Below are 14,039 nucleotides of genomic sequence, written 5' to 3' on the forward strand. Positions count from 1 at the left end.
CACAGGCTCCGGACGTGCAGGCCCAGGGGCCATGGCCCACGGGCCCAGCCGCTCCGCGGCACGCGGGATCCTCCCAGACCGGGGCACGAACCCGTGTCCCCTGCATCGGCAGGCGGACTCTCAACCACTGCGCCACCAGGGAAGCCCCTTCCTAAATGTTTTTCCTTTCCAAAATGTTCTTTTTTTCACATAAGATTATTTTCTATTGTTTTATTATCTTTCTGTTTTCAGCTTTCTCCTCTTACTTAGCTTTGGCTGCAAGACTCCAAATGATAGTATACAGTCTTCTTTGGTTCTCTTCCTCAGGCTACAAACTGTTGCCATCTATGCTTCCGTCCTTCTTCCTTTTTCTAATCTATTATTCTCCTCTCAAACTTCATCATCCTTCTGGAATATCAGTAGGCCATCTTGATTATTTTCTCCCTAATGAGTAATTAACATTAATAGACTATTGGAGTTAGGAGACCAGAGTCCTTCCCGTCAGTGGCTGTGTAACACTGGGAAAATTTTTCAACCTAGTCTCAGACCCAATCAGTAAAATAAAGAAAAAAACACCTACCTTGTAGGGTTTTTATAAGAAATAAATGAAACACATGTGCAATAACAGAAATAAATGGTTCAATGCTTGATAATAAAGATATTTTTAAAAGATTACCTCTTTGAAAAACTTTTTATACCTTATCTATTTTTGCTTCAACCTAATACAATTTGCTATACTCATTTTGAGTTATATGCCTCTGCTTTTTACATACCCACTCTCATTTCTAATTTTAAATTTTAGCATATGTATTCTATAACCCTACAGTGCCCAGTAAAATGTTATTCTAGATTTGGCAAGAATTTTATACAACCCCGGTTCTAAACCATTAATAATGGGAGAGATAGTATGGTTTATTATTAAATTACTTTATTATTAGTTCATTAAGCACACAGAAAGTCCAGGAGAATACCCAAAGTATTTAATTCCTTCAAGTTGAGTTGTCACCTGATTGAAACAGAGTCCATCATGGGTAGGAGTTCAGGAGCAGCTCATCTTTCTGCAAATCATCTCCCTTAGCCTCTTGAAAAAACTGGGCCCTTGACTTTTCTTTGCCCCTCTGGCCTCTTTGTTTCTTCTTGATAGGGTCCCTCCTTAGCTGCAAAAGAGTGCAGCCTGGAATCATTTCATTCTGCTGAATTCTACTTAGGATGAGATTTAAAATATGTGGTAGGATCTGGACAGTACCAGAAGTACCTCAAAATAATCAGAACTTTCAAATTTTCTAAGGTTGGCTTCCTGTTAGTATCCATCTATGTTCATTAAAATATGTTGTTATGATGTTCAACATTAAGCACCTGTTTGAATGATTTATCTATGATAATGTACTAAAATAGTCTCTTTTTCTGCCTCCACCTTGGGTCACTCCTTGGGTCACTTCTCAAACATCCTCCTCTCTTACTTTAGATTTGATTTGTGTCATGAAACAGAAGAAAGAAGTGAAAAACACACACAGCTAAAACTACCACCGAGGGCATAGCCCAAGAAAGCAGTACTTAACAACCAATGCTTTATCCAAAGTGTCTCTTGCATCCAGTAATGCCAGAATGTTTGAACTTTGGAGCTAATTAGATTTAGTCACTCCTTCTATTATAAAAGTTAACATTTCAGTCTCCATCATTCATGTCTCTCTAATCAACTTTTAGTCTCCTCTTTCCTATTCTCTACAACGAGGTTTAATTTCCTGCATCCTGAAATGAAAGCAAAACTGTTTTCTTAACCATGTCCATCTTTCAACACAATGCCATAATACTTTCTTTCCTTTTACCACCAACCTATTCAAAAGATTAATCTACAGTCAGTGCATTGCTTTTCTCCAACTCTTCAACTCTTTGCATCTTTAAGCTTCTACATTCTCCACTTGAGGGAATTTGCATTCTTGAAGGTCTTTGCCCTCATAATCAGCAAATAAAGTGACATTTTGATCTCCCTTTTCCTCCATCTCCTGGCAAGTTTTGACAGTATTGACTAATCTCTTCTTCAGTTTTCTTTTCTCCCTTTATATTCATGAAAATGTTTTGTCTTCCTTCTTTATACTCTGTCAATGCTCCTTCTCTCTCTCTTTTGCTAAGGCCCTCTTTCTCAAGTATATGTGAAGAAATTACTTAAACTTCCTTGTTCTCAATTTCCTCACCTATAAAATGGCAATAATAATATCCATTACCCCCAAAATCATGAAAATTAAATTATATTAGGTGCTCAATAAATATTAACTTTTTTCCTTAAGTGTAAACATTTCCCAGCATACTACCTTTGGTGCTATCTCCCTTCACCATCAAATTGTATAAATGACTATAAAATCTTTACCTTAAGCTTCTACCTCTCTCACCATAATTCCCCACCGATATTCCAATTTGTATATCATCCCTCATACTCAGTAAGTTTACAAAACCAAATTTATCATGCCACCCTCTCCTTCATCAAAATAAACTTCTGCTCAAGTTTTTTCTATATCTGTTAGTATCATTCCAGAATCCCAGCCAACCAGGTATCTTTGACCCCCTTAGGTCTAACCCATCTCTCCACACAGTAATGTTTTATCTAAAATGCCTCTTGCATCAGGTACTATATAAAAAGGGTAAAACATCATAACCAAGAGGGACCTAACCAAAAAAATGCAAAGTTGGGTTAATATTCAAAAGTAAAAAAATGTATTTATCACTTCAACAGAACGAAAGGAGAAAAAAGTCATATGATCACCTAAATATACACAGAAAACAAATGAAAAAAATGGGAAAAAACACTCTTTTACGCTAAAAACTCTCAGCAAACTAGAAGTAGAAGGGTACATACAAGAAACTTATAGCTTATACTTAATGTTGAAATACTGAATGCTTTACCTCAAAGACAGCAAATAAGGCAAGGATTTCTGGCTTTACCCCTTCCATGCACCATGCAATGCAGTCATAGAGGTAAGAAAAAGATATAAAAGTCATAAAGATCAGAAAGGAAAAAGTTAGACCATCATTATTTTCAGGTGACAGGAGAGGAGAAAACCCTAAGGAAATTATTTTTAAAGGAGCTACTGTAATTTTTAAAAGAAATTATCCCGGTGACAGGATACAAGGATGATATAAAACTCATTTGCATTTCTATGTACCAACAATGAAGAATTGGAAAGTTAAAGTAGTAAACAGTACTAAAGCATTAAGTCAACTCAATGAGGAGAGGAAGGTCTTTTTCCACATAGGAAAAAAGTGAACCTCGACTCCCACCTCACACCATACAAAAATGATTTGAGATGGATCATAGAACTAAATGCAAAAGCAAGAACCAGAAAGCTTCTACAAAAAAAAATATGGGTACATATATTTATAACCTGGACAAGACACAAAAAGCACTAACCATGAAAAAAAATTGATAAATTGGATCTCACCAAAATTAAAATATTCTGTTCATCAAAAGGTGCCATTAAAAAATATTAAGGCAAAACAGACTGGGAAAAATATTTGCAGTGCATAAACCTGAAAAATGGCTCATATCTTTTGGAATTACATGAGAATTTATAAAGAATTACTACAAATCAACAATTAGAAAATTGAACAAGCCCATGAAAAGGATTTGAACAGGCACTTCTCAAAAGATATAAAATGAGCAATAGCAACAGGAAAAGGTACTCAACATCACTAGTCACCAGGAAAATGCAAATTAAAGCCATAATGAGAAATCCTTTCATACCCATAAGAATGGTTAAAATGAAAAAATTGTAAGCGTAAATGTTGGAGAGACTGTGGAGAAACTGAAAATCTCAGATATTTCTGTTGGGGATTATAAAATGGAACTACTACTTTGGAAAACTCTTGGCAAGTTTCTTATAAAGTTAGCTACTCATTTGTCCTACTACCCAACAATTCCACTCTTTGGTATCTATAAGAAAATATACGTATTTACAAATACTTGAACATGACTTCACAGCATATTCATTCATAATAGCAAATAACAGGAAACGACACAAGTATCAATCAACAGGAGACTGAATAAACAAGCTGTACTATATTAATTCAATGGAATACTACTCAGTAAAAAAAGGAATAACATGAGTGAATCCCCAAAACATTACACTGAGTGAAAGAAGCCAGACCTGGACATACACAAAACACACACACACACTCTAGGATTCCATTTATATAAAGTCCAAGAATAAGTAATTCTAAACAATAGTGATAAAAATCAGAAAGAAGTTGTCTCTGAGTCAGGAATAGGGGCCATTGATTGGAAAGAGGTATGAAGTATACCTCTTTTTTCTGGGGGTAACACCAATGTTCTATATATATCCTGCTTTGAGTGGTGGTTACACCTACAAACACAGTTGTCAAAATCCATCAAACTGTATTGTATTCTTCAATTAGGGGAAAAAGATACTTTCACCAGGAGAACTTTAAAAAAAACAAAGCCATTACAAGGAACTATAATTATTTAGTAGCAAAAAAACCCCACAAAACTTGTATGTCAATAGACCTACCTAATTTTTTTAAGGTATTTCAAGTATTTTTTCAAATTTAAAAATAATTTTATTTTCAAGTATAAGTAAGTGAGCCCAGCCTTGTGAATTCATCTAAATAGAGAAACTCAGGCTTGTGGGTTAATATACTGGAGAAAAACAGAGAAGCCAGTAGCATATAAATCTTTCAGGCTCCATGAATTGAAAACAGAACACTTCACAATCTGGAGAATTTTAAGACATGAAAGAGCCCAAAGAAGCAAAGGTAAAAAGATCAAATACAGGATGCAGAACTAACAGCTATGACTTAATGAGTTAATAAATATGCCAAATAGAATCAAACTCAACAAAGCACGGCAACGTCTGTAGCTTCCAAGTAATTAATACACCAATCAGAAATACATGAAATGTATAATAAGCTCTACCTCATACTGAAAGCAAGAACTTGGTTACAATGGATATTCTTCATTTATAGTTATGGAAAGTAGACTAGATAAAGGTATGCATCAGGCAAAGGAGATGTAACCTAACTTGCTCTATCTAATCAGAATCTATTTGCAGTGAATAAGATGAAAAGTCCTGTTTTTATCTCTCATCTATTCTATATCATTCTTCTCACAATAAGACTAAACACATCTGCTAATGCTCAGGCAAATAAATGTAAATTCATGAATAAAAGTTGCATTTATACTTTTATTTTCAAGGCCCATCACCAGTTTTAAGAGTGAAATGATCATTTCAAACATGTTATTAATTTCTAATTAGTAAATGAAAAAAAATGAAAAAAAAAAGTATTTGAATACCCACAAGTCAGTCAAACCACATTCTTGCTTTTCCAGACAGAAAAGCCAGGAGAATTAGCAAACACTTCAGAGGGCTAAAACTATAATCAAAGTATAGGCTCTTACATAAGCTAACTAATAATTATCTTTTCTTTGGAACAGTAGCTCTTGACAATGTTAAATGCCTGACACACCTGTGACTTATCAAAACACACCAGGGAGTCCTCTATTCTATCCATCTAGCTGTCCCCCATCCACACCCTCTGGTCTCTAAAGCCTCTCCTGAAATCACATGCTCTACCCCAATACTCCTTCATAATTATTTTCGCTTGAATTTTCTATTCCCTGCTCTCTACAGTGAATGAGGAACCCCAGGAGATCAGGACTAATGAGGAGAAATAAGTAATGCACCAATGTCTCTGAGGAGAAAGAAAGGGTTGCCCAATTGAGGTTATATTCTTTCCCAATTATATACCTTAGCTGTTATTGTTCTATAACATACACACGTACAGGCTGCACTGGTTCTAATTTAAATACTACCAGACTTAGTTTCCTGACTTTCTCCCTTCATTCTTCCCTCCCTAAATCATCATTATAACATCTAAGAAAGGAAAGTGGAGTCAGTTACCTTCATACACTTTTAAAAATGGACAGAACCAAGGAATGGAGTCAAATGGAATTTCTGGCTTTAAAACTACCTCTAATTTTCTTCAAAGTTTACTAAAATAAGTTAAAATACAACAAAATAGAATATGCAAAGGAGGATTCATGGAATAAGGTCCTGTAGAGTTTATTAGATTATGTAGAAAAGAATCTGTTTTTCATTCATTGAATGACCAAATGCATTTACATTAGAGAATTTATATTGGTATAAAGATAAATATGTTTAGTAATAGATTTTATTAACATATATAGGGCAATCTCCTGCATAAATAGTTTAAAATGCTGAAAATGTAATAGCTGCACAATAACACCAGAGACACCTTCATCTAATGAGAAAGCCAATGATAATAAATGTGATATTTAGCATCTAAATCTAAGTTTAGTGAGGGTTATTTCTTGAATTAAATGAACTAGGTCAAATTCCCCTGAAAAGGAAGAGGAATTATTGAAGACATTTTTCTCCTGCACATATTGGGACATTGTGTGAAATGTTACCTATGCCTATGAACCTGTAAGTTTTAGCCTCATAAAAATGTAACAAGTTATACAACCTAATGAGGATTTTTCTACCCTCTGAACGGGATTGCAGGAGACAATTAATTATTATACCAAAGAAAGGAAAGAAACTTCCAATCAGTTGCACAACTTAGCCCCTTTGGAGTGCCAATATCCTTATCCATTACACTAAAATATACATTCCCTTGGAACTGATAAAGGTTAAACAAAACAATTTGTATGAAAGTGTTCTATAAGCTGCAGTGGATATGTAAAGCTTAAATACCGTTTTACTGATGAGGATGATGATTATAATAAAATAATCCAAAGTAAGTTATGGTAAAGAAGGTAAGATATTAAAAAAATCATTGCTCATTTAGACCAAAACAACCTTAAAAGACATATTTTTTCTGCAAATTGGCTCAAAGTATTCGTTCATACTATATATCTAAGTAGATAGTGAATGGCACTGATCTGATCCAAAGTTCCCCTCTCTTGGATTTTATGAGGCCCATTCAGAATGAGCCAGGTTGAGAACATCACCAATTCCATGTTCTGAGTCCATCTGTTGGCAAAAATATAACGCAAACAGCTTTATAAGTGCTATTTTCAATGAAATATCACAGAACAGCTTGTCCCAATGATATTTCTAAAGCTTGCCTGCAAACCGCCTACTGGGAAATCCAACTGAAAGAGAAGGGGGAAGAGAAAGAAACCCATACAGAAAAGTGACAGGAATGGAAAAAAAGAACAAAGGGTAAAGAGACCAGCCAGAGGAAAGTGAGCACTGGAGGAAAATAAGGAGCAATGAGAGGTGCAATATTAAACACAGACAAAATTAGTCTGAAGCCATAAAGAACTGGAAAAAATACGTATATATAAACAACCGGGGTCGAAGGATAAAGAAGTGATCACAAACAATGTGGCATATCCAGAGAAATGAAGACAAAAGGAGAAGGAAACACCAGAAAACATGTAGCAGCTCAATAATTGGAGCAAAATTATTAAAATGTTGTAAGAGAAAAATGATGTGAAATAGCCATTTTTTGTAAGCATAATTTGTTTTTTCATGTAATATACAAATTCGTTTTTCCAAAAGCTAATACAGATTTCAACGTCTATCATCAGCTCCAAAGGAAGGAAACATTCTCTTCCAAGTCCATTCTTTTAACCTGAAAATCCATTTACTTATTATAAGATAGTCCAGGCATTGCAATATAAATGGTGCACATGCACTGATTCAAAAATGAAATATATTATAGTGCAGATGATGTCATGCTGGACACTTACCTGGGGTCGAATGACTTTTACAATATTTTTGAGGGCAGTGTCAGGGGATGGAGGTGAGCAGTCAGGTGTTGGGCCTGTGGAGCTGTTTCTATGGTTACTAGTTCCTGGAGCAGTAATTGCTACCTCAGAGGCATTCTCTGTGAATAAAAATAGAACTGCCATGAACTTAATCACTCAGTTTACCTTTTAAGACTTGAAATTACTTTAGTAAACATGAATTGAGATTTCAACTTAAAACTGGTATTAATTACAAGATCATAATGAGGAATACACTCAGCAGTATATTTTTAAAATAATGTTTATTGAATGCTTTGTTTTCTTTTAAAATGGTAAATAACTTCCCCTGTAGAAATGTTCCAAGAAGGAAGAGTATTATTATTTAATTCATAATGATAGATCATCCAGCAGAATTGTTAAGACTGCCATTATACGAATGACTAAAACCTTAACTAAAAAAATGTCTTTTATATGACTGGACTAATTTTTCTCCATAATATTTCAAGTGAGTATTGATCTTTATTAAAAGGAGAAGTTTCATACCTCCCTGATTCATAAAACCCCAATTCAAGGCTTCTCAAAGCATTTTTCCCAGAAATCCCTCAAACTGTAAAAAAGCATCCCAGTGAATTAACCTTGATGAAAAAATATTGGCGCAAAATAGTTTTATAATGTAGACAAAAACAAAACTATCACTCACAGATAAATATATCTTCCTATATGGTCAAAACTAAGTGAATGAAATTTCAAAAATCCAAAGTAATCTTCCCTTATGTTCAGTATTGGGGGAGCAGAAATAAAGAAAATGATGACTTAAAAATCAGCAACATGTATAACATTTTCTTCTTGAATTTATATCAAAACAAAATAAGATCAAAGATGTAGTTTTAGAATGTTTAAAATACTGGGGAAAAGGTTCTGTAAATAACTCCTGCTAGCACACAGAAGTTATATTATTTTAACGACAATTTGGCAATCCTCTATGACTTTTTATGGAAACTGTTGTAAGCTCAAATCTTCAAAAAATTTACTTCCTTGTTATGTTTTTAATTAGTCCCCAATAATTTTCTGTCCTAGACAGTTAGCTGAATTGACGTAAAAGTGACTAAGACTGTGAATTCATTAGAGACCAGCAAGTTTCTCTGTTCCATGGCCATTGTCTACAATCCCAAGTGAAAAGCAATAATTTATTAAGCCACCTCTTGCTCATAAAAAGTGAGGGGATGAAACTTTACTCACCACATAAAAATATAATTTAGTCTCACTGAGGAATACAGACATAGGTTCATGAAACAAAAAATGCAAGTGTGACACATTGAATTAAATAGATAATTCATAAAATAAGTCTTAAAAGCTTCCAGAGCTCACTCTTGATTCGGGTTTAATATATATGGTGGGGTTTGAATAAGCATCTCAAAAATAAGCCAGGTTCTGAAAGACGGTAGTTTGTGGGGGTGGTCTTCTGAGTAGGCTAAGGTAGTATGAGTAACCACTGAAACAGAGACAAAACATCAGCCAGCAAGAATGACAAGATGCATTCATTCTCTCTAATTTGTCCCTTCCTCCTTTCATTCATTCAGTCATACATGTAAAAACATTTATTTGGGGTCAATTATGTATTAGGTATTATGTTATGTTCAAAAGATAAATTGGAAAAGAATTTCTAGCCAGGGGTTAGGAGGTATGGAGGGATGAAGAGGTGGAACACAGTGGATTTTTAGGGCAGTGAAACTATTCTCTCTGATACTATAACTATGGACATATGTCACTATACATTTGTCCCAACCCATAGAATGTACAGCGCCAAGAGTGAACGTTAGTGTAAACTATGTACTTTGTATGATAATGATGTGTCAATGTAGGTTCACTGGTTGCAACAAATGTATCACTCTGGAGGGGGATGTTGATAGTGGGGGAGGCCATGCCTGTGTGGCAGCAGGGAGTATATGAGGAATCTCTATACCTTCTTCTTGATTTTTCTGTAAATCTAAAACTGCTCTAAAAAATAAAGTCTAGTAAAATTTTTTAAAATCTCTGCCCTTGAGAAGTATGCAATCAAATGTGGCATCAGACATGCAAACAAATTATAATGCAATATAACTTGAGAGTTGATAACAGATAAATGAAGCTTGGTGAAAAAGCAGGGGGAGAAGAAATCAGACTGTGGCTGGGAAGGAAGATGGTTGTGAAAAGTTGCAGTTTTCAGGCAAGAAAGCTGGGACAGAACACAAAACATGAGGGCACAGAGGTGGAAAGAGCATAGGTGAAGCTGGTATTTTACATTAGGAAGAAGTTGGAGCTAAGTTTAGATAAGCAAAAGAAGGTTTATTATTATGTTAAGTTTATGCTTAATTCTGTAGGCAATGAAAAATATTGAAGATATTTAAGCAGAGACTGGCATAGTAATGATAATAATAGCTAATGGTTATTGAGCATTTATTATGTGCAGGGAGCATGTTAAATTCCTTTTACTTACTGAAGCTCATTGAAATAGCCTTAAAATAATTCTTTGAAGTAGCTTCTATTATTACCATTCCCCTTTTACAGAAAAGGTAATCATAAAGTTATATTACCAATAAGTGGAAGACAAGAAATTCTAGATTGATGGCACATTGCCCTTCTGCTGGTTAGCATGCCATAGGTATGCAAAAGTGACTGGAAGGGGCAGAGCCTGAAGACTATTGCCATAGTCAAGGTATGGGCAGTCTCTACTTCTGAACAGAGTTAACCAACTCCACAAAAACAAAGTAGAACATGGAGACAATAAGAAAAAAATAATAAAAACAGAAAAATGTCAACCATAAAAACATCCTAGGGTACACTTGTGTGTACTATATGGTATAATACCTGGAAGCAAGGAGATCTGTTAAGACCAGTGACCCAGGACAGATCAGGGCATTTGCATTTGAGTTGGTGATAAGTGGTTGGATTCTGGATGTATCTTGAAGGTAGACTAATAGAATTTCTTGATGTGTTGGATACAGGGTAGGAGAGAAATAGAGAGGGCAGGCATGACTAAGGTTTTTGGTCTGAGGAACTGAAAGGATGTAGTTTTGATAAGCAGAAACAGGAAAGACTATTGGAGGAGCATACATTCCTTACCATATCACTTCAAATATTGCCTCTACCCCATTTTCTCTTTTCTCTCCTTTTGGACTCCAGTGAAATAATGTCAGACTTTATTCTCCTTATCATTTATTCTCTCTTTTGTTCTTTCTTCATTTTTCTCTCTGTATTGCATTCTGAATAGTTTCTTACACTCATTTTCCAGCTTACTGGTTCTTTCTTCAGCTGTGCCTAGTCTGCTATCAAACCATTTTCTTACTTTCAGTTACGCTTTTCAGTTCTAAAATTTCTATTTGGTTCTTTTTCAAATAAATTGATCACCATTTAGCATTTTCAATTCCCTAACAACATTTTCAGGCTTGCTTTTATTGATTAGAAACAGCAAATAAAGTGGTTTTGTTTTTAATCTGTCTGATAATTCCAATATTTGAAGTCTTCATGAATCTGTTTCTGTGCCTGTTTCTCACTCATGATATCCTATTCCATTGTCTGTTTCATCTTCAACACTCTGCGCTACTTTTTAGTCAACTTTTTGTTAGAATAAAATATACAACATTAAATATCACTCTTTGTCTTTTAGTAAATATTGATTCAAAAAAGCATCCAAACTCACATTCTAATACCAGATGCTGGAGTCTGTGGAAAACTTGCCTGCTCAATGTTAGACAATTCATTTAACTGCTCTGGATTTCAGTTTTTCTTTAAAAATGAGGATTAATAACTACATTCTAGGGTTTATGTGTGCAGAAAAAGGTGAGAGAACACAAATGAAAAATAACTAGCACATAATCAGACATAGTATGCAGTTAATAAATTTATTGAGTTTCCATTTTCCCTATTAAACCAAATATCATCAGAATTAAACTAAAATATAGAAGAGAAAAGAAAATCTAGAGGGAAAAGCAAGAAAATAAATAGTAGTACTTTGTAGGTAATACATCTAGAGTAATGACTGTGAGTACTTGGGTAGGATTTGAGACCAGTATCTTAGCTATTAACACAAATTGGTAGGGACAGAATTTTAATTCCAGGAATAAGAGATGATCCCTTGAGGAATGATTCACTGCAAGGGCTGGCCCTGTTAAGTGATTTTGCATCAAAGCCAGAAAAAACTGCTGGGTAGTCCATGCAGACTATAAAGCAAAAGCTTCTTGAATGTTTCTTGTAAGTAATTTAATACATAGTACAAGACAGTGGGTAATCAAGTGCTAAATTTAGAAAAGACTCTGTCTCCATCTTCTGAAGTCATGACATGTACCATTACACTGATAATTTGATTTTATAACACATTGCATTGTTCATTATCTCTTCCAGACTAGGTTATATTTTCACAGTGACATATTTCCTTTATTCTCTCCACAGCTCTTAGCTCAATGCAATCTTTCAAAAATACTAAGTGAAATAAAATGAATAAAACCTGTGTGTGTGTGTGTGTGTGTCAATGGCAACCGTCATAAATGTCCTTAATTACATGGAGAAAGGTGATCTGGCTTTTATAATTCCATGGTCCTTTTGGAGAAAATCCAAATGAGAAGCATATTCTAGAACATATATAAGAGTCTTAGGAAACTGATTTATTCCTAAAATATCCTTTATTATATTATTTATAAAAACCTACCAATTATCCAGTGGACTGTGCAAAATGACAGCCTATGTCCACGATGGTTTTACACGGTCAACCTGCATTTCACACCTGCAGCTACAGAACATTTCTGATGAAAAGGAAATGAGGTGTATAAAAACTGCTTAGAGAAAATTACTGAAGATACTTGCAATTTCAGATTGAAATGAGACATTTTCTTGTCACATTCCCTTTCTATGCATTAGATTATACATTATGACTGTCAGTTTTCTCTATGATAACAAGCCTAGGGAAAAAAAAACCTTCTAGTTTACTAGAGCTTTTAGAAGAAAAGTATTCTATGAATACAAAATAATTCATATGCAATGTGACAGAGTAGAATTATAACATCATTCAATAGCATGTACTGAACAATTGAAGTGTACCAGAAACCATGCTAGTTGCTATGTAGCTAACAAACAGGACTGAGATTACTTCTGGCTGGAGATTCAGGAAAGGTGTTATGGAAGAGGTGGTGATTCAGGAGTTCTCTGACAGATTAGTAAAATTCAGACATGAAGAAATGAGTGCGAAGGACATTCCAAGAGTTGGAAGTAGGAGAAGCAAAAGGTAGAAAGATGGGAAAGAGGCACATTTGTGGAATAAGGAAGATTTCAGTTTGAAAAGAATATAATATTCATGGAGGTAATACTAAGAAATGGAGGAGACATATACAACAAATTTGGGCTCTGGAATTAAATAAATCAAACCTGAAATCCTGCCACATTTAACCTCAGTTTCGTCATCTGTGAAACAGTGCTTTTCTCTTGGTGTTTTTGTAAGGGTAAATAAGATATGTGTGTATGTATGTGTGTATTTTAACATATTGCCTGGCACATAGTAAGTGCTCAATTAAAGTAGCTATTGCTATTATTACCATATACATGTATAATAATAATAATAACTATAACTAGATAGATGGCTTGAGGTATTATTGTGGAAAGTTGAATATAGCACTAAATAATTGTCAAGTAAGTATTTAATAATTATTAGTCTAGCAATTCATGAAGTATAATTTTTTAAAATATTTATTTATTTGGCTGTGCTGGGTCTTAGTTGTGCCATGCGGGATCTGAGTTCCCCTACCAGGGATGGAACCCCGGCCCCCTGCATTGGGAGCGCGGAGCCTTAACCACTGAGCCACCAGGGGAGTCCCAAAGTATAATTTTTAATTGTTGGCCTTAAGTCAGAAATTGGCAAACTTTTTCTGCAAAGGTCCAGATTGTAAACATTTTAAGCTCTGCAGGTTAGGATGTTTCTTTCATAACTATTCAACCCTGCTGTTGCAGCACAAAGGCAGCCATTGACAATATGTAAGCAAATGGGTACGGCTGTATTTTTTTTACCTTTTTTTTTTGGCCACGACACATAGCTTGCAGGATATTAATTCCCTGACCTGGGATTAAACCCAGGCCCCTGGCAGTGAAACTGTAGAGTCCTAACCACTGGACCACCAGGGAATTCCCAGGTGTGGCTGTATTATTACAAGAAAATTTTATTTACAAAAACAAGCATAGGCTAGGTTTCATTTGTAGTCTATAGGTTGTAGGCCCCTGTCATAAGTACTTCCCATGGAAATGGTCTTCCTTTTAGGGAGAAACCTAGAAGAACGTTATATTATACATTTACTTTTCCATATTCATATTA

At 34.8% G+C, this 14,039-nt stretch overlaps 1 protein-coding gene across 6 annotated transcripts in view; it reads right to left on the reverse strand.

Annotated features, from left to right (window-relative positions):
- The window catches only part of ANKS1B (ankyrin repeat and sterile alpha motif domain containing 1B), a 1,202,038-nt gene that overhangs the window by 704,013 nt on the left and 483,986 nt on the right, over positions 1-14,039 (reverse strand). For all 6 annotated transcript variants that reach the window (XM_024127226.1, XM_024127225.1, XM_024127224.1 and 3 more), the window contains exon 11: positions 7,709-7,845. In XM_024127226.1, the coding sequence (XP_023982994.1) occupies positions 7,709-7,845 (137 nt within the window). The remainder of the gene's footprint in view (positions 1-7,708; positions 7,846-14,039) is intronic.

This window comes from Physeter macrocephalus, chromosome 6 (assembly GCF_002837175.3).
Source record: "Physeter macrocephalus isolate SW-GA chromosome 6, ASM283717v5, whole genome shotgun sequence".
NCBI classification, from domain to species: Eukaryota; Metazoa; Chordata; class Mammalia; order Artiodactyla; family Physeteridae; genus Physeter; species Physeter macrocephalus.